At 41.8% G+C, this 21386-nt stretch overlaps 1 protein-coding gene and 1 pseudogene across 1 annotated transcript in view; both read left to right on the plus strand.

The window, feature by feature from the left end:
* The window catches only part of Nlrp4e (NLR family, pyrin domain containing 4E), a 61086-nt gene extending 39979 nt beyond the window's left edge, over positions 1 to 21107 (plus strand). The window contains exons 6-9 of the mRNA NM_001004194.2: positions 1863 to 2033; positions 12001 to 12171; positions 13937 to 14107; positions 20671 to 21107. Coding sequence (NP_001004194.2) covers positions 1863 to 2033; positions 12001 to 12171; positions 13937 to 14107; positions 20671 to 20752 — 595 coding nt within the window. The 3' untranslated portion in view covers positions 20753 to 21107. The remainder of the gene's footprint in view (positions 1 to 1862; positions 2034 to 12000; positions 12172 to 13936; positions 14108 to 20670) is intronic.
* On the plus strand, positions 15924 to 17609 carry Krt8-ps (keratin 8, pseudogene; annotated as a pseudogene).
* Positions 21108 to 21386: the final 279 nt, after the last annotated feature.

The raw sequence follows: 21386 nt of genomic DNA on the forward strand, positions 1-21386 counted from the left end.
ACAGGAATCCTGTCCAGGGACCACAGCATTCTCTCAAATACCACACAGACAAATTAATTAGATGTAATATCTTCCCATTAATGCAGTCCCATAGCAGAAGTTTCAAAGCATAAACCTAAGAAACATAAACAAACACAGTGGGCTGGAGAGATGGCTCAGTGGTTAAGAACACACACATTGCTCTTCCAGAGGGCCCGTTTGTTTCCTAGCACCTGCTTTAGGCAGCTTTCATCCACTCTAGGTCTAAGAAATCAAACATCCTCTTCTGGCCTTCACAGTCACCCTCTCTCACATGGACAGACGGACAGACCACATATAGCACAACACACATACACATAATTAAAAATAAAATCTTTAAGACATACTCAGGCACATCTGAGTTCTAACCCTGCAGGAGGCTGAGACAGGAGGATTTCAAGGTCAAGGTCAGACTTCAAAACAGCCCATGTAAAGGTAGAAGGAAAGAACCAACTCCACAAAGCTGCTCTCTGACCTTCACACACATCGTATGTGTATATGATGTTCCTGCAAACAACATATTCACATATACACAATTGTAATCATTTAAAATTTTCAGTTGGTTCTAAACTTAACATTTGTAGATTATTTTTTTGTTAACAGTTAGTTGGTGTTTAAATTGTATTGTATATTATAAGAAGACTGGAGGAGGTTGGAACTAGTATATGGGAGAGTAACGACAAGCTGGACACATGGTGACCCACTGTACATACAGCTCTTGAGTACCTGCAGAGTTTTACACCCATAGTGACCCTGACCCCACATCCACACTCACCCCTGCTACCCATAGATATCAAGGGTTTCTTGTACTAAATTTCAAAAGCTGTTTGACTAGATTAAAGTGCCTGTAGCAGACACACAGACTTGTGTCAGTAACTTGGTTTTGGCATGCAGAATGGGACAGTCACAAAGTATAATGCCCATGAACCCCTAAACTTCATCTCATACTGAATGAACCTCTCTTGTAATTGTGGGTGGAATAAATGAGTAGGCTAATAAGGAAGAAAATTAAGGGCTTTAGAACTCAGGAAAGAGGTTTGGCGTTTTGGGTAGGACCAATGATGGTGTGATTTTTCATGTCATGTATTCCTATAAATTTCATATTATGATGGATAGTGTTAGCTGTCACCCTAAAACAATGATATTCACCTGAGAAGTGAGTATCAATAAAAGATACTCCCTATCCTTTATTGTCTAGGTGGGCCCATGAGAATGTCTCTAAGGAATTGTCTTGATTATGCTAATTAGTCTGTGAACACCCAGCCCACAGTGGACAGCACCATTACCCTGGGTTTGGGTCCTGGATTATTGAAGAATGGAAAATATAGCCATGCACCTATGAATTCTCTCTACCTTTGACTCTAGATGGGACCTGGCCAGCTGTTTGAAGTTTCTGCCCCCTTGACTTTACACAATGAAAGAGTGTAATCTGTAATAGTGAGCTAAATTGGAACCTCTCTCCCCCAAATTTATTTTTATAAGGATATTTTTATCACAACAACAGAAATGAAACTAAACCACATAGACTTTATTTTAAAATATATTTTCATACTGTTTATTATACAAGACAACATTGCTATGGTTTTCTATATGACAATAATCATGTAACTATCATTGCTAATATAAAGGATTTAGATTAGATTCAGGTAAGTTCTTCAGAACATTAGCACTGTCAATGAATTTACTCAGTTTCAATGCTAGATATAATGTGAAATCAGATGAAGGGAAATATGTTTCACTAAGCCAGGGGTTCCTCATTATGCTTGAATATTTTGTCACTGATACTCTAAAATTGTGGAACTGTTCTCTTTCCCCTCTTACATGCCTTTCTATCCCTGTGACAGGTTAGCCAAATGTTCCCTCAGTGAGGAATGTTGGCACTACCTTTCAGAAGTTCTTAGGCGGAACAAAACCTTGACCCACCTAGATATCAGCTTCAATGACCTAAAGGACGAAGGGCTGAAGGTTCTCTGTGGGGCTCTCACTCTCCCAGACAGTGTCCTCATATCACTGAGGTAGGTTTCTTTGAGCTTGGCCTTGGAGGCCCTGTTTAGGAATCTTTAATGTATATGCCTGAGAGTATGCAGGGTAGAGTCACTCACCGCAGGCATCTGAAGACCCTTAGGACAGATAGATCTGTGCCTTGGCCTCTGTGTCATGGTTTTGGTGTGTGGTGGGAAGCCTCTCAGAATGGGGACTGAGAGAAAGAGGAATTATGACTGGAGCCAAAGGGATGGTTAAGAAGTTTGGATGGGTGCTAGAAGATAAACGGATATCAACAGATGGAAAAGAGAGCTCAGATCCTAGAGAGAAGGGTGTATTAGTGAATTTCTCATCACTATGACTGTGATGAAATATCTGACAGAAGCAACTTAAGGGAGGCAGGGACATTGGAGGTCATGGTATGGAACGGTCTCATCTCTCCTGTTGGGAAAAAAGCATGATGGAGAGGCCTCATAGTGGCAGCGGTGAGTATAAAAATTCTTCTCATTGTGCATCAGGAAGCAGAGTGTGGAACCAAAATCAGGGTCTAGAATATAATCCTTCAGCCCATACCAAGTGGCCCACATCTACCTGTTAGATCCCAATGTTCCAGAGGTTCTACAACTTCCCAAAACAGTGCCCCCATCTGGGAACTAAGTGTTTAAACACAGGGACTTGTAGGAGACATTCTGTGTCCAAAGAAAGAGGAAGAGGAAGAGGGAGCCCAGAAATGTGTGAATTAGTTATTGTGCATGAAAATTCTACCATGGAAAAATAAACAGCAGGGTAACAATAATGAGAAGATAAACAACAGAACTCTTGATTTCAAATTATAAAAGCAAGCGGTATTTGAGTGATTTAGCGTGGTAGTTGTTTTGATCATTACAAGTGGATTAGTATTCCATGATCAAATGGCTTTTGGTGAGAAATCCAGATGTGTGGGACTTGGTAGAACACTGTTACCTAATCTGTTGTGAAATCTCAGAGTCACAACATTTTTGTCTTCTGTAGAAAGAGGTAAGGAAGAAAATGAAATTGCTTGTATAGTGTGCTTTTTCCTCTTATAATGACTTTGTAAAGCCTACTAAGGTATCATATAAGATATATATTTGAAAACATTAAAAGTATCTAAGATTCCCCAGCACTAAAAAGAAAAAAGAAAAGGTAGTTTAAAAGTATAAACCACTTGAGGTCTCTAAAAATACTGAATTTGTGTTTAAAAATCTGTTGGGAGAGGGAAAAAAATCTGTTTTCTCCAATGAAATGACACTGAGTATATTGTCCACACTCCAGGGCATGCCCCATACTCAGGCATACTCATTTGTCAACATAGATACTTTATGGGCTTCTTTCTTTCTTTCTTTCTTTCTTTCCAAACTGGGTGAGAATGAGATCCTACCTCAAAAAAACAAAAACAAAAACAACCAACCAAACCAAACCAAACCAAACCAAAACAAAACAAAACAAAAAAACCCAAAACAAAAGTAAAAAGTATATGGTAATTACAAAAACCCTGCTGAGGTCCAGCTCTAGCCTAAGGAGGGTTCTGAGAAAGGCAGGAATGGGAACAGCATGGATTCATTAATGACTCAGGGTCAGTAGTAGATGCAAGCTGTCAGTTCAGGTGCTCTCTCTGTTCCCTGAAGATTCTCATCATTCTTTCTTCTCCTTTCTGGCCATATAACCTGAACCCAGCCTTTTATTTACTAAAGCTACATCATCAAGGCTTTGATCATTGTTAGTAATCTTCAAAAATTATTTTTTAAAAATATTTAATTTTATTTGTAATGCATTTTTATACTCCATATTCCATTCCCTGCTCCTCCCCATCCACCCTCCGACTGCTCCACATCCCACACCTCGTCCCCACCCCACCTCCATGTGGATGTCCCCACCCCCACCCCATCTGACCTCTAAACTCCCTGGGGCCTCCTGTCTCTTGAGGGTTAGATGCATCTCTGAATGAACACAGACCTGGAAGTCCTCTACTGTATGTGTGTTGGGGGCCTCATATCAGCTGGTGTATGCTGCCTGTTTGGTGGTCCAGTGTTTGAAAGATCTCATTGGTCCAGATTACTTAAGACTGCTGTTTCTCCTACAGAATCACCCTTCTCCTCAGCTTCTTTCAGCCTCCCTAATTCAACAACAGGGGTCAGCTGCTTCTGTCCATTGGTTGAGTGCAAATATCTGCACCTGACTCTCTCAGCTGTTTGTTGGGTCTTTCTGACGGCAGTCATGATTGATCCTTTTTTGTGAGCTCTCTATAGCCTGAGCAATAGTGTCAGGCCTGGGACCTCCCCTTGAGCTGGATCCCACTTTGGGCCTGTCACTGGACCTTCTTTTCCTCAGGCTCCTCTCCATTTCCATCCCTGTAATTCTTTCAGACAGAAACAGTTATGGGTCCAAGTTGTGACTGTGGGATGGCAGCCCCATCCCTCACTTAAAGTTCTGTCTTCCTGCTGGAGGTGGGTTCTATAAGTTCCCTCTCCCTACTGTCAGGCATTTCATCAAAGGTCCCTCCATATGAGTTCTGGGAATCTGTCACCTCCCAGATCTCTGGTGCATTCTGGGGAGTCCTCCCAACCTCCTATTTCCTGAGGTTGCCTGTTTCTATTCTTTCTGCTGGCCCTCAGAGCTTCAGTCCTTTTCCCTCACCCAATACCAGATCAGGTTCCCCTCTCCCCCCACATTCCCCCAACCCTGTCCACTTTCCATCCCAGGTCCCTCCCTCCCTTCACACTTGTGATTGCTTTTTTCTCTCTCCCAAGTGGGACTGAGGTGTCCTCACTTAGGCATTTGAGCTTGTTGAGCCTTTTGAATTCTCTGGACTGTATCTTATGTATTGTGTGTGTGTGTGTGTGTGTGTGTGTGTGTGTGTGTGTGTGTGTGTGTTTGCTAATATCCACTTATCACTTATTAGTGAGTACATGCCATGCATGTCCTTTTGGGTCTGAGTTACCTCACTCAGGATGATATTTTCTAGTTCCATCCATTTGCCTGCAAAAGTCAGGATGTCCTCATTCTTAATAGCTCAGTAGTATTCCATTGTGTAAATTAACCATATTTTCTGAATCAATTTTTCTGTCATGGGACATATAGGTTGTTTCCAGCTTCTGGCTATCACAAATAAGGCAGCTATGAACACAGTGGAACACATGCCCCTGTGGTATGGTGGGGCATCTTTTGGGTACATGCCCAAGAGTGGTATAGCAGAGTCTTTAGGTAGATCTTTTTCCAATTTTCTGAGGAACCTCCAGATTGATTTCCAGAGTGGTTGTACTAGTTTGCAATCCCACCAGAAATGGAGGAGTGTTTTTCTTTCTCCACATCCTCTCCAACATGTGTTGTCACCTGAGGTTTTGATCTTAGCCATTCTGATTGGTGTAAGGTGGAATCTCAGGGTCCTTTTGATTTGTATTTCTCTGATCACTAAGGACTTTGAGCATTTCTTTAGGTGTTTCTCAGCCATTTGAGATTCCTCAGTTGTGAATTCTCAGTTTAGTTTTATACCCATTTTTTTTATTGGGTTGTTTGGTTTTTTTGGTGATTAGCTTCTTAAGTTCTTTATATATATTGGATATTAGCCCTCTATCAGATGTGGGGTTAGTGAAGATTTTTTCCCAATCAGTACGTTACTGATTTGCCTTATTGACTATGTCCTTTGCTTTACAGAAGCTTTCCAGTTTCATGAGGTCCCATGTATCAATTCTTGATCTTGGAGCATGAGCCATTGGAGTTCTGTTTATTAAATTTCCCCCTGTGCCAATGGGTTCAAGGCTCTTTCCCACTTTCTCTTCTATTAGATTCACTGTATCTGGCTTTATGTTGAGGTCCTTGATCCATGTGGACTTGAGATTTGTACAAGGTGAATAATATGGGCTTATTTTCATTCTTTTACATACAGACAGCCAGTTAGACCAGCACCATTTATTGAAGATGCTTCCTTTTTTTCCATTGTATATTTTTGGCGTCTTTGTCAAAGATCAAGTGACGGTAACTGTGTGGTTTTATTTCTGGGTCTTCAGTTCTATTTCATTGATCAACATGTCTGTCTCTGTACCAACACCGTGCAGTTTTTATCACCATTGCTCTGTAGTAAGCTTGAGGTCAGGGATGGTGATTATCCCAGCTGTTCGTTTATTGTTAAGAATTGTTTTCACTATTCTGGTTTTTGCTTTTTGTTTTTTGTTTTTTGTTTTGCCTTTCCAGATGAATTTGAGAATTGTTCTTTCCATGTCTTTGAAGAATTGTGTTGGGATCTTGATTGGGATTACATTGAATCTATAGATTGCCTTTGGTAGGATAGCCATTTTTACTATGTTAATTCTGCCAATCCATGAGCATGGGAGGTCTCTCCATTTTCTGAGATCTTCTTTGATTTCTTTCCTGAGAGACTTGAAGTTATTGTCATATAGGTCTTTCACTTGTTTGGTTAGAGTTACCCCAAGATACTTTGTACTATTTGTGGCCATTGTGAAGGGAATTGTTTCCCTAATTTCTTTCTCAGCCTGTTTATCCTTTGTATAAAGGAAGGCTACAGATTTATTCGAGTTAATTTTATGTCTGGCCACTTTGCTGAAGTTGTTTATCAGCTGGAGAAGTTCTCTGATAGAATTTCTGGGGTAGCTTATGTATACTATCATATCATCTGCAAATAGTGATACCTTTATTTCTTCTTTATCAGTTTTTATCCCCTTGATCTCTTTTTGTTGTCTTATTGTTCTAGCTAACACTTTGAGAACCATATTGACTAGATATGGGGAGAGTGGGCAGCCTTGTCTTGTCGCTGATTTCAGTGGGATTGTTTCAAGTATGTCTCTATTTAATTTGATATTGGCTGTTGGTTTGCCATAAATTTCTTTTATTATGTTTAGGCATGGGCCTTGAATTCCTGATCTCTCCAATACTTTTAACATGAAGGGGTGTTGTATTTTGTCGAATGCTTTCTCAGTATCTAATGAAATGATCATGTTTTTTTTTTTCCTTTGAGTTTGTTTATATAGTGAATTACATTAATGGATTTTTGTATATTAAACCTGCCTTGCATCCCTGGATGAAGCCTACTTGATCATGGTGAATGATGGTTTTGATATGTTCTTGGATTTTGTTTGCAAGAATTTTATTGAGTATTTTAGCATCAATGTTCATAAGTGAGAATGTTCTGAAGTTCTCTTTTTTTGGTTGGGTCCTTGTGTAGTTTAGGTATCAGAGTAATTGTGGCTTCATAAAATGAGTTATGTATAATTCCTTCTGTTTGTATTTTATGGAATAGTTTGAGGAAAAATGGTATCAGGTCTTCTTTGAAGGTCTAGTAGAATTCTGCACTAAATCCATCTGGCCCTGGGTTTTTTTTTTGGTTGTGAGGTTTTTAGTGACTTATGTTTCCTTGGGTGATATGGACATGTTTAGATAGTTTACCTGCTCTTAATTTAACTTTGGTATGTGGCATCTGTCTAGAAAACCATCCATTTCATCTAGATTTTCCAGTTTTGTTGATTTTCCAGTTTTGTTGAGTATAGGCTTTTATAGTAGGATCTGATGATTTTTTGAATTTTCTGTTTCTGTTGTTAGGGCTCCCTTTTCATTTCTGATTTTATTTATTTGGATACTCCCTCCTGGCCCTTTAGTTAGTTTGGCTAGGGGTTTATCTATCTTGTTGATTTGTTGAAAGAACCAGCTTTTGGCTTTGCTGATTCTTTGTATTGTTTTCTTTGTTTCTATTTGGTTAATTTCCGGCACGAATTTGACTATTTTCCTCCTTCTATGCCTCTTGTGTGAGTTTGCTTCTTTTCATTCTAGGACTCTCAGGTGTGCTGTTAACTTGTTAGTGTAAGTTCTTTCCAGTTTCTTTACCAGGGTACTTAGTGCTATGAACTTTCCTCTTAGCACTGCTTTCATTGTGTTCCATAGGTTTGGGTATGATGTGTCAACATTTTCATTAAATTCCAGGAAGTCTTTAATTTCGTTCTTTATTTCCTCCCTGACCAAGTTATCACTGAGTAAAGAGTTGTTCAGTTTGCCCGTGTATGTGGTATTTCTGTAGTTTTTACTGTTACTGAAGACAAGCCTTAGGACATGGTGATCTGATAGGATGCATGGTATTATTTCAGTATTCTTTTATCTGTTGAGGGTTCTTTTGTGACCAATTATACAGTCGATTTTGGAGAAGGTACCATGAGATGCTGAGAAGGTGTATTCTTTTCTTTTAGAGTGAAATACTCTGTAGATATCTGTTAAATCCATTTGGTTCATAACCTCTCTTATTTTCACTGTGTCTCTGTTTAGTTTCTGTTTCAATGACCTGTCCATTGCTGAGAGTGGGGTGTTGAAATCTCTCACTATTATTGTGTGGGGTTCAATGTGAGTTTTGAGTTTTAGTAAAGTTTATTTTATGAATTTGGGTGCTCTTGCATTTGGAGCATAGATGTTCAGAATTGAGACTTTCTCTTGGTGGATTTTCCCCTTGGTGAATATGAAGTATCCTTCTTCATCATGCTTGATAATTTGAAAGTCCATTTTATTGGATATTGGGATGGAAACTCTTGTGAGTTTCCTTGGACCATTTGCTTGGAATATCTTTTTTCATCCTTTTATTCTGAGATAGTGCCTGTCTTTGTTGTTCAGGTGTGTTTCTTGTATGCAGCAAAATGCCGAACCTTGTTTGCATATCCAGTCTGTTAGCTTATGTCTTTTTATAGGTGAGTTGAACCCATTACTATCAGGAGATATTAAAGGGAGATGACTGTTGGTTCCTGATAAGTTTGTTTTTGTAGGTGGTTTTATGTGCTTATGCCTCTCTGCTTATGACTTTTTTGTGAGATGCTTAATATCTTGTCCTTTCTTTGGTGCAGGTATATTCCTGTGTTGGAGTTTTCCTCTCTGTAAGGCTTGGTTGGTAGATAGATACGGTTTGAATTTGGTTTTGTCCTGGAATATTTTGTTTTCTCTATTTATGTTGATTAAGAGTTTTGCTGGGTATAGTAGCCTGGGCTAGCATTTGTGCTCTCTTAGAATCTGCATGACCTCTGACCTGGCCCCTCTGGCTTTCATAGTCTCTGTTTAGAAGTCTGGTATAATTCTGATAGGTTTACCTTTTATGTTACTTGGACTTTTCCCCTTGCAGCTTTTAATATTCTTTCTTTACTCTGTGCATTTAGTGATTTGATAATTATGTGACAAGATTTTCTTTTCTGGTCTTATTTATTTGATGTTCTATAGGCTTTTTGTACCTTTATGTCCATCTCTTTCTTTAGGTTGGGGAAGTTTTCTTCTATGATTTTTTGAAGACATTTTCAGGTCATTTGAGCTAGGAATCTTCATTCTTCTCTAATCTGATTATTTTTACATTTGGTATTTTCATTGTGTTCTGAATTTCCTGGATGCTTTGTGTTAGGAGTTTTTTATGTTTTGAATATTCTTTGACAGTTCTTTCATTCTCTTCTACTGTATCTTCTACACCTGAGATTCGCTCTCCTATCTCTTGTATTCTGTTGGTAATACATCTGTAATTCCTGTCCTCTTTCCTAGGTTTTCCATTTCTAGGTTTGCCTCCATCTGTGTGTCCTTTATAGTTTCTACTTCCACTTTTAGGTCTTTGATTGCTTTATTCAATTCCTTCAACTGTTTGCCTCTGTGTGTGTGTGTGTGTGTGTGTGTGTGTTTCTTTCAGTGAATTATTGATATCCTCCTTAAAGGACCCTATTATCTCCATGAGATAGGATTTTAGAACAGATTCTTGGTTTTCAGGTGTGTTGTTGTATTCAGGGCTTGCTGTGTTGGGAGAGCTGGGTTCTGGTGATGCCCACGTGTTTTGGCTTCTGTTGCCTATGGTCTTGTGCTTTCCATTCCCCTGGTGTTTGTTGATCTGGGTGACTGTATGGAATCTGCCTCTTTTGTCCCTGGGTTGCTTCAGGTTTCCTGGTATGCTTGTGGCCCTGGCTGTATCAGACCACCTGTGGGGCCTTCCAGGTCCAGAGAAGCTGCTGATCTGTTGCCCTGGCTGCAGTTGATCTCCTGGGAGGCCTTCAGACTATTGGATCTTCTGTGGAGCAGTCAAGCTGTTGTCCAACTGTGCTGAGCATAGCCGGTTCTCAACTGCTCTGGGTTCAGAAGGTCCTCAACCTCTCTGTTTCAGAGAATCCTCTAGGATATATTGGGATATGGAGTCTTCAAGGGAGCAGACCAACTAGGAGTCTGCCCCAGCAGCAAGGGCCAGGTAGAAGGGGTGGGAGGGATAGAAGGAGGGGGAGTGGTATTCAGGAGGGCGGGATTTTGATAGGTAATGTGTCCCAAGTTCACCAGGCTCCCAGCAGCAGCTCCAGGACTCAGGGTAGTGTGGGAGGGGTGTTCTTACCAACTGCTCTTGAGTGCAGCGGGTCCTCTAGGATGGATTGGGATATGGAATCTTTACCTCTTCAAAAATTCTTAAATTTATGTAAATTCTATGAATCCCGGATCAATAGTCTCAACTCCAATTTCCTTAAAGCAGATACTAAACACGAAGCAAAAGCATATTTCCTTATAGGTTTATACATCCTGTTCTTTGTGGGTAGCTGGGAACAGCTCTTGTGGTTTCTTAGTACAGCAGACAGCAGTTTTTAGTAACGATTTTCATGGAAAAACAGAAAGATAACAGACTCCTATAATTAAAATGATTCCTTACAAAGTTTTAAATTTATATAAGTAAAGTGGTTAGCTCTCTTTAATATCAAGATGTAGAACTCTCGGCTCTCCCAGTACCCAGGCTGCCATGCTTCCTGCCATGATGATAATGGACTGAACCTCTGAAACTGTAAGCCAGCCTTAGTTACGTGTTTTCCTTTACTTTAAGAGTTGCCTGGGTCACATCTCTTCACAGCAATGAAACCCAAACTAAGACCCTTCTGTAGCTCCAGTTCTGGGAAACCTGATCACCCCTTCTGGCCTTTGTAGGAAACGACTTTCATGTGGTAGGCACAATTATTATTATTATTTTAAAGTAGTGTCAGATTCACACCAGAATTTGAGAAATCGGAAACAGAATGGGCTCCTCAGAAACACGCCCATCCACTGGTTTTCATATAATGCAAGAGATCCAAGATAGTTCAGGAAGAGAGCTGGTTCAACAAGGATCCCCAGTCAGCCACCATCCGTGAGGATAGCTGAGTCTGTGACACCATGCCTTCTTTCTTCCCTTGATGTAAAGGATAAGCCTTGAAAGCTGTACAGTAGCCACCCCTGTAACTAGTAACTACCCCTGTGTTATCCATGGTTTCCATTACCCATAGTGCCCCACTCCATTTTCATATGAGTTACCTATGCTCAAAGTTACTCATGCTCAAAGACATTACTTAACATAGTGTTGTTTTAATCTTTAAAAAGATTGTTTTGCTTCATCTAATGTGTGTGTGTGTTTCTGAGTGTTTGTGTGTGCAAGTGCCTGAGGAGGCTGCAAGAGAGAATTGGATTCCCTGCAACTGGAGTTCCAGGTGGGTGTGAGCTGCCTGACATGGGTTCAGGCAAACAAACCTGTGTGTTCTGCAAGAGAGGTGTGCTCTTAACCTCAGAGCCGTCTCTCCAGCCCATGTTTTAACTTTCATTACAATGTATTGCAATTCATCTTCTACACCATTGTTAGTTACCCTAGTGTGCCTGATCTATTCCACTGTTGTTGTCGATGGACTATTGAGAACATGGTCTTGTCTTGTCTTTTCTTTTTAAATTTATTTATTTATTTCATGTATGTGAGTACACTGCTGATGTCTTCAGATACATCAGAAGAGAGGGCATCTGATCCCATTACAGATGGTTGTGAGCACCATATGGTTGCTGGGAATAGAACTCAGGACCTCTGGAAGAGTAGCAAGTGCTCTTAACCGCTGAATCATCTCTCCAGCCCAAGAACATGATGTTTTCTGAATCTCTGAGTGCTGTCTGCAATTGTAGACATCGCTGGGCCTTGTGAAATGCGTACTTTTCAGATCAGGGAATAACCACAGTATTGTGATTTTTCTCTTACAGTGTAAGATATTGTCTCATCACCACTAGTGGTTGCCAGGACCTGGCTGAAGTCTTGAGAAACAACCAGAACCTGAGGAACCTACAGATTTCAAACAATAAAATAGAAGATGCTGGTGTGAAGCTCCTGTGTGATGCTATAAAACATCCCAACTGCCACTTAGAAAATATTGGGTGGGTGTCACCATGGTCATAGCTGTGTCTTTGAGGGTGGTAAAAAGTGGGCAATTAATGTTTAGAAAAGTAAATTAAAAGGCCATAGGGAGGCTGGAGAGATGGCTCAGAAGTTAAGAGCACTGTCTGAGCTTCCAGAGATCCTGAGTTCAATCCCTAGTGAACACATGGTGGCTCACAACCATCTGTAATGAAATCTGTTGCCCTCTTCTGGCCTGCAGGCATACATGCAGGCAGAATGCTGTATACATAATAAATAAATCTTAAAAAAAAAGAATTCCATAGGTGGGCTGTTGTGATGGTTCAGCAGTTAAAAGCACTGACTGCTCTTCTAGGGGACCCAAGTTCAATTCCCAGCACCCACATAGCACCTCAGAACTGTCTATGACTCCAGTTTCAGGGGACCTGACACACCCATACAGACATTGATACAGGCAAAATACCAGTGCACATAAAATAAAAATAAATAAAAATTTTAAAACTCCATAGGCAATCTAGGTAACATAGCAGTTAGCAGTAGTTTTATTAGTAACCTACTCCAAACCTTCAAGCCTGAAAGCAGTCAGCTTTTACTGCTGACTGATTGCTAATCTAGCCAGGTATGATTTATCTTTATTGGGCATACTTAGAGAATTGATCATCTAGGGGACCGTAATATGGGCCAGCCTAACTGTGGGGAATGGAGGCAGGAAAAGGAGATGGTGCGTGGATAGATGTATAGATGGGGAGATGCCAAGTTGATGAAATGAATGCGTGGTGGGAGGGTGATTGATGGTTGCATGCAATGAATAGATGTTTATTACACAGATGGATGCATATTTAGTTGGGTGAGCCCATAGATGTTTGGATAGATCGATGCATTGGTGGGTGAGTGATTGATGGTTGTAAGTATAGATATATGCTTGTCTTTTCTGATGCAAACCTGCATAGATATATAGCTATTACTTGGAAAGGAACATATATGGATACTGGATGGATGATTGGATAGGTGTAGGAATGGATATCCACTGGAGACGATAGGAGTGACCAGACCACATCTCATTGACTTATTTGTGTGGACTGATATGGCAATTGCTTTGACTGCCATGACAAAAATAGACTGACTGGCTCATACAGTAGGGATTTATTGATAAGCACAGTTGCAGAGGTTAGAAGTGAGATTACACATCAACTGGGATGGATCCTTAAGAGCACCAAACAAGGACTATGTTCCAGGCATTTTTTCATTAACTTGAAAATGGTTGTCTTCTTCTTGAGTCTTCACAGCTATACAAGATTAGATCCAACTCTATTGTCCTCATTTTAATTTAATTCCCTCTGTAAAAACTGCCTGAAAATCCATACTCATAGGATACTGGAAATTAGGACTTCAACATAGGAATTTTGGCAGCATATAGTTTAGTCCGTAGCAGAATGTATCTCAAGAGTCAAAAAAGTATCAAGGTGTTTGAGTCGTAGGCTCAGAGCTCAGCAACCGTTGTCCCCTGTTTCACTGTAGTACACAGTGTGAGGTCCAATTTTATCTCAGCTTCAAGGGCTGGGACAGCAGGCCATTAGTGGAACTATTAGTTCACCATAGACATGGATACTGAGAATGAGCAATTGTGATCTCATAAAGGGAAAATTTGGTATCAGGAACCCTGGGATTTTAAGAGCCTGTCCTCAGAGGCTATGGAGTGAGCATACTCTATATCTAGACTGAGTCACCACCCACCCACCCACATGCCTTCTCACCCTGATACAGAACTATTCTTTTTTGTTGCAGATTGGAAGCCTGCGCACTAACTGGTGCCTGCTGTGAGGACCTTGCTTCTTCTTTTACCCACTGTAAGACCCTGTTGGGAATCAACCTGCAGGAGAACGCCTTGGACCACAGTGGATTGGTTGCACTGTTTGAGGCTATGAAACAGCAACAGTGTACCGTGAATTTACGTGGGTGAGCTGTCCTCTGTTCTCTTTGGTGGGAAGAATCCTTAGGAATAAGAAGGAATAAACTGAGATCTGGAATGCACTGCTAGTAATATGATAATTTTAGATAGAAATCAGAGCTGGGGGCATGGCTCAGGCCATAGAGTCCTTGCCACACTAGTATAAGGGACCAGAGTTTGATCCTCAGAAACTACATGGAAAAAGCCAGGCATAGAGTTTGTATTTATAATCTCAGTAATGGAGAGAAAGAGACAAGGAGAATCCTTATCTCCCTGGCCAGCCAGTCTAGTCAAACTGGTGAATTTCAGACCAAATGAGAGGAACTCTATCTCAAAAATCAAGGATGATACCTTGCCACAGACCCTCTGGGCCCCTGTGCCTGCGTAGGAAAGAGTCTCTAGAGTAGATGGGCAAGATTAGGATGTAGTGACAAACAGCCAAACACACAAGAGAGGTGTTTAATCTGAATGTAATTTTCCAGTCGAGCCTCAGACTTTTATAATACAAAATAAATTGCAAATCATAACAGAATAAGGCACATTGAATTTTTCCAGGTGCAAAAGGAGTGACTTCAAAAGGAACCAGATAAATGTTTAACACTAGAGATTAGCACAGATGCAAGGGGAGTGACTACAAAGGGAATTTGTAGGGACCAGGTAAATGTTTACATTAGAGATTAGCACTTTCTGCCAGGCAAGAGTTTTACACTTAGAGTTAATAGCCCCAGGGTAGTTAACTCTTGACACGCCTCAAGAATAATGTAGTGTCACTGACCCCAAAATTCTCTAGGCCTCGTTAATTCTTATCTATATCTGGAGACTATCCATTTTTAGTATAGTATACTAATTGCTCTTGGCATGGAATATACTCTGTAATACAAATTTCTATCTCAGTGAGAATTTTAGACTCTTTCTGCAGACAACTGAATTAATGGCTAGTGCTTAATTAGTTACTGAATGGGTTAAGCTCCTTGCTGCTATCTGGAATCTAAGAACACTGGGAAAAGGCTTTAGCTATGTTAGAATACAATCTTAAAAGGCATTTACTATAAGGTAATGCTTAATAGAGTGCACGTGAATCTATACATTAGACTAACGTGATGGAAATTTGATTAATATGGGTAAGGGAAAAAATGCCATAACTCCAGGAGAGAAATTTCCATGGAACTCTTATCCTCATGAAACAGCTTCCAGGCTTTTCGCCTGTCAAACTGACCCAAACTGGAGAGCTGACTTTCGCCAGACATCCAGGAGGAGAGTCCTAGAAATTCATTTCTCATGAGCAGCTTTTTGGCATTTCTGCCTCACAAGCTGACTCCACCAGAGTGCCCTGGCAATACCTGAGGTTGGCCTCTGGCCTCTGCCTACTTATACACACACACCCAAAATGCTAGTAATTCAATAATAAGATGATCACACCAATAATAATCCTGCCAATGCTATACCAGTAAGCATATCTTATCATGAAACCCCACCTCTCACTGAGGGGCTACGTTAGGTGATTGGTGTTTGGGGAAGGGACACCATAAAATATTTTTAAAATTCAAGTTAGAAATGAATTCAAGTTATGCTCTCTCTCATGGTGATGCTGTTACAGGAGTATTAGATTAAGTATAAAGCCCTTCCTTGCCCGCTGACTGGTCAGTGCCCAAGTACTGGTGATACTTGGTACTATTGTAAGGAGAATACATAAATATGGTTGTAAATACAACTTTACTTATGCAGACTGTCCTGGCTTAAGATTGTTTGGATCTGGCCCTCACCTGAGTCCCGTCTGGAGGTTGCAGACGTTGGGTTAGGCCCTGCCCTCTAGTGTCTAGCCACTCAGCTCACTGCCTTCGCTCCAGACTTCACCATGTCCATCAGGGTGACTCAGAAATCCTACAAGATGTCCACCTCCGGTCCCCGGGCCTTCAGCAGCCGCTCGTTCACGAGTGGACCCGGTGCCCGCATCAGCTCTTCCAGCTTTTCCCGGGTGGGCAGCAGCAGCAGCAGCTTCCGGGGAAGCCTGGACACCGGCGTGGGTCTGGGCGGCTTTGGCGGGGCTGGTGTTGGGGGCATCACAGCCGTCACGGTGAACCAGAGCCTGTTGAGCCTCTTGAAGCTGGAGGTGGACCCCAACATCCAGGCTGTGCGCACTCAGGAGAAGGAGCAGATTAAATCCCTGAACAACAAGTTCGCCTCCTTCATTGACAAGGTGCGCTTCCTGGAGCAGCAGAACAAGATGCTGGAGACCAAATGGAGCCTGTTGCAGCAGCAGAAGACGTCGAGGAGCAACATGGACAACATGTTTGAGAGCTACATCAACAACCTCCGCCGGCAGCTGGAAGCCCTGGGCCAGGAGAAGCTGAAGCTGGAGGCTGAGCTTGGCAACATGCAGGGCCTGGTGGAGGACTTCAAGAATAAGTATGAGGATGAGATCAACAAGCGTACAGAGATGGAGAATGAATTTGTCCTCATCAAGAAGGATGTGGACGAAGCATACATGAACAAGGTGGAACTAGAGTCCCGCCTGGAAGGACTGACCGACGAGATCAATTTCCTCCGGCAGATCCTTGAAGAGGAGATCCGTGAGTTGCAGTCTCAGATCTCAGACACGTCTGTGGTGCTGTCTATGGACAACAGCCGCTCCCTGGACATGGATGGCATCATCGCTGAAGTTCGTGCCCAGTATGAGGACATTGCCAATCGCAGCCGGGCTGAGGCTGAAACCATGTACCAGATTAAGTTCGAGGAATTGCAGACCCTGGCTGGGAAGCACGGGGATGAACTGCACCGCACAAAGACAGAGATCTCTTGAGATGAACCGCAACATCAACCGCCTGCAGGCGGAGATTGAAGCCCTCAAAGGCCGGCGGCCATCGCTGATGCTGAGCAGCGTGGGGAGATGGCCATTAAGGATGCCCAGACCAAGCTGGCTGAGCTGGAGGCTGCCCTGCAACGGGCCAAGCAGGACATGGCCAGGCAGCTGTGCGAGTACCAGGAGCTTATGAACGTCAAGCTGGCCCTGGACATCGAGATCACCACCTACCGCAAGCTGCTGGAGGGGGAGGAGAGCAGGCTGGAGTCTGGGATGCAGAACATGAGCATTCATACGAAAACCACCAGCGGCTACTCAGGAGGACTGAGTTCATCCTATGGGGGACTCACTAGCCCTGGCTTCAGCTACGGAATGAGCTCCTTCCAGCCCGGCTTCGGTTCTGCCGGGGGATCCAACACTTTCAGCCGCACCACCAAGGCCGTGGTTGTGAAGAAGATTGAAACCCGAGATGGGAAGCTGGTGTCCGAGTCTTCTGATGTCGTGTCCAAGTGAATGGCCACTGAAGTCCTTGCCAGCCTGAGCTCCTGCAGCTGCTCAGGGCTCATGGGGAGACAGCTGTATGGCAGAGTGCAGGCAACTAGAGACCCGTCCGAGGATCAGCCCTAATCCTCTGGCCAACCTTAGGAGGAATTTCCTATCTGGGATATCCCAATGGCTTCTGCCTCCCATCCAAACCCAATTCAGTTGTATTTTCTAAAATAAAGCCTCAGCTGGCTCTGTCAAAAAAAAAAAAAAAAGATTGTTTGGATCTACAATATGAAGGCATGTTCAATCATTCACTTTTTTTCCAACACAGTAGTCATTAATTATATGAGATAACATTTTTAACATTTCAGTATTTTAATATAATATCATCTTTATGTTAGGTGATTTGGTTTTGGCCACCTGGAGCCCAATGTGAGTGCTCTGAGAACATTTAAGATAGACTAAGTGAGCTAGGGTGGTCTGCTTGTCGATAAAGTTTTATATTGTGGTACCGTCATATAAATATGTGATTCAGAGTACTTTATATAAGCATACGATATTTTATGAGATACATTATATACTATTATTTTTATAATCTTCAACATTTATCTCTGTTGTTTGTTTTTCCCCCTATTGTCTTCAAACTCTTATGAGATCAAGGTTATGTTTGTGAAAATGTGAATTCAGGTGCACATGAGTGTTTACATAATGTACACAAACATAGAGACCAGAGGAAAACCTCTAATGGCCATTTGTCATCAGATGCCTTCCACCTCAGTGGTTTTTGAGATGGGAATTCTCACTGGAAACTAAGAGTAACAAATTCTGTAAAGCTGGTTAGCCATCAAGTGCTAGGAATCTGTCAGTCTCTGCATGTGTTGGGAAGTAGCCTCAGGTCCTCATGTAGCAAACACTTCACTGGGAGAACCATCTCCCCTGGCCCTCAAGATCAAGGTCATTTTAGGTAGTTATTTAAGCTACTCATTTCTAGGAAAGTGAAACCTTATAGAGTTGTCCAACCTTTTGCATTGCAATGTTCACATACAGAGTTCACACTCAAAAACTGTTCGGTCTGTGTACCAAAAAAATTATTTTGAGTAAACTTAGACTTTTGTGCTAGCCCTTTTCATAGATACCCTCATCTGTGTGTGGCTCATGGGTGAGAGGGTGAATATGCCTACGAGATGTTGAGTTCAATTGTCTATAACTCTTATCTCCTGGAAGGAAGACACAGGCTCACTTCCTTAAGATTTACTCTTACCAATTGCCTTGTCCCCTCCAAGTGTTGAGTGCCTGCGAGATTTCTTTCTTACTTGGTGTTGGCTGGAGGTTGGCAGGGTACCAAGTGGGAGTGGATGCATAACAAAGCAGAAAGAGGTGAGTTATCTGTCATTTACTGAGTCACCCAGATCTGCATCTGATTACAATTCAGCCTTGTTTACCTGTACCCTGGGGCAAGGTATCCATTCCTCTGATTTGATCTGCAAAGTAAGAGTTCTTCTTTGGCATGAGAAATTCAAAACTATATAGGTGTCAGATAATGTGATAGATATTATGAAACCAAGTAAGTTTCTATAATGTCCTCTTACTCCACTATGGAAAGTCTCAGAAAGACATATAATACAATTAATATATGCCCTAGTACATGGTTCATTCCTACAGGAAAAACCTACTTAAAAATACACATAACATGATTGTTTGATTGAAAATGTCTTCTCCTATTTATTGGCTCAGATGTTTGAATATGTGGTCTGCAGTTGATATTGTAACTTCAGTAGGTTTTGGAGGTGTGACTTTGCTTGAGAAAGTGTGTCACTGAGACAGCCTCATACCATACCCAGTGAGTTTTCTCTGCTTCATGCTTGTAGTTCAGTATGTGGGCACTTAGCTTCCTGCTCCTGTAGCCACTCTTCTCTGCCATCATGGAGATAGACTTTTATATCGCTGGAACAATAGGGGTTTTAGCAAATACACCTTTCCATCTGTAAGCTGCCTTGGTCATGGTGTTGTATCAAAATAATAGAAAAGTAATTCACATAGAATGAAAATAGACAGGAACCAGGATTTGAGAGAGAGGGAGGGAGGAGGAAGAGAAAGAGAGATGGGGAGACAGAGGTAGAGAGGGAGAGAGAGAGAGAATATGAATATGGGGGGCACGTGCAGGGGAGGGGGAAGGGATGTACATACATGAGAACAGTTACTGGTTGGAGCTTGAAAAAAACATCAAATCTTTTCCAAGTCTTCTATGCAAGACCCTACGAAGGAGTTGGTACTTGTAGGAAGCACTGGAAGAACCACCATTCTGAATGTTGAAACCAAATTGAAATAAACCTCAGTTGTGGTTTAGAGTTCACAGCACAGAGATGGTCAGAGCAGAAGCTGCGAAGAGGATCAGTCAAGTAAAGTGCTTGCAGCAGAAGTATGAGGACCTGAGGTCAGATCTTCACCATCCACCTAGTAAACTTGACTGTGTCTGTAGCATTAGGGCCAGGGAGGAAGGTGGAGATAGGCTCCCTGAAGCTCACTGGCCAGCCAGTCTATGAATGACAGGTTCAGTGAGAGACCCTGTTTCTCAAAGGTAAGGTGGAAAACAATTGAAGACACCCAACATTGACCTCTGACAGGCATGCATACACGCATGGGCAGACCAACAAATTAGGTTTTTTAATTTCATTTTTAAAAATTTTATGTATGGGTATTTTACTTGCATGTATATTCTGGCTTGGAGGCCAGAAGTTGGTATCAGGTCCCCTGGAACTGAAGTTATTGATGGATGTAAGCTGCAGTGTGGGGAATTGAACCTGGGTCCTCTGCGGGAACAGCCACTGCTCTTAACCACTGAGCCATCTCTCCAGTCCCCAGATTAGTTTTTAAAGAAAAGTCTGAATGTTATACATGTATCAGCACACCATATCATAGCCTGGCTGTGTAACCCCATTTAGAGGCAACAGCAGGGTTACCTGAACTTGGCCTTGGAAAAAATTATGGAGGGAAACTAAGATGTTGGAGAGCAAAAGGGAAGGTGTGGAGAAATGGCTCCTCTGTTAAGCATTTGCTGCTCTTGCAGAGGACTCAGTCTTGGTTCCCAGCATCATCTGACAGGGCAGCTCACAACTGCTCTCACCCTATTCCAGCAGGTCCGGTGACTTCTGACTCCCACAGGCACCTGCACACATTTGGTGCCCAGAGATTCACACAGGCACATGCACATACATAAATAATTTTTAAAAATTAAATCTTAAAAGAAGAGCGAATTAATTAAAGCTTTTTTTTTTATCTTTCTAGACTTCGAATTACTGACTTTGATAAGGAAACCCAGGAGTTCCTGATGGCTGAGAAAGAGAAAAACCCATACTTGAGCATCTAAGCAGTGTGTAAGGCAGAAGCAGAAACAAGGGTGGATGTTCTGGTGTGAGAAATATGGCTGTATTCTGACCTCAAACTACGTCGAACTACCTCCAAAGGAAAGAGAGCAGGATCCTTAATTTGATCCATTGTATACTAAACTTATAGATCATTAACATTCCAGTGAGATACATACAGTTTCTTTATCCACGCCCCCCCAACCCCCATTCAGATGTGTTTTGCAAGATAGATGTGGCTTTTTGTTTGCACTACAGATTCAAACAGGCCGTTCAAAGACAGCGTAAAATGAATGTTTATAATGACAGTTTTTCTACACTGGTATCTTAAGCATCGAATAAAATCTTTAAATATATCTTTACTTTAAAAGAAAAAAGTATCTTTAAATGCTTTGGAAATCTCTCTTTTTCAATTGGATATTTTCTTCATTTACATTTCAAATGTTATCCTCTTTCCCAGTCTCTCCCTCCCCCCAAAACCCCATTCCATCCTCTCTCCCCCTGCTTCTATGAGGGTGTTTCTCCACCCACACACTCCCATCTCTCCGTTCTCAGTTGCTCTACACGGGGGCATCTATCAAACCTTCATAGGACCAAGGACTTCTCCTCCCATTGATGCATGACAAGGCCATCCTCTGC

The sequence above is a fragment of the Mus musculus genome, chromosome 7, assembly GCF_000001635.26.
Source record: "Mus musculus strain C57BL/6J chromosome 7, GRCm38.p6 C57BL/6J".
In the NCBI taxonomy this organism is placed as follows: Eukaryota; Metazoa; Chordata; class Mammalia; order Rodentia; family Muridae; genus Mus; species Mus musculus.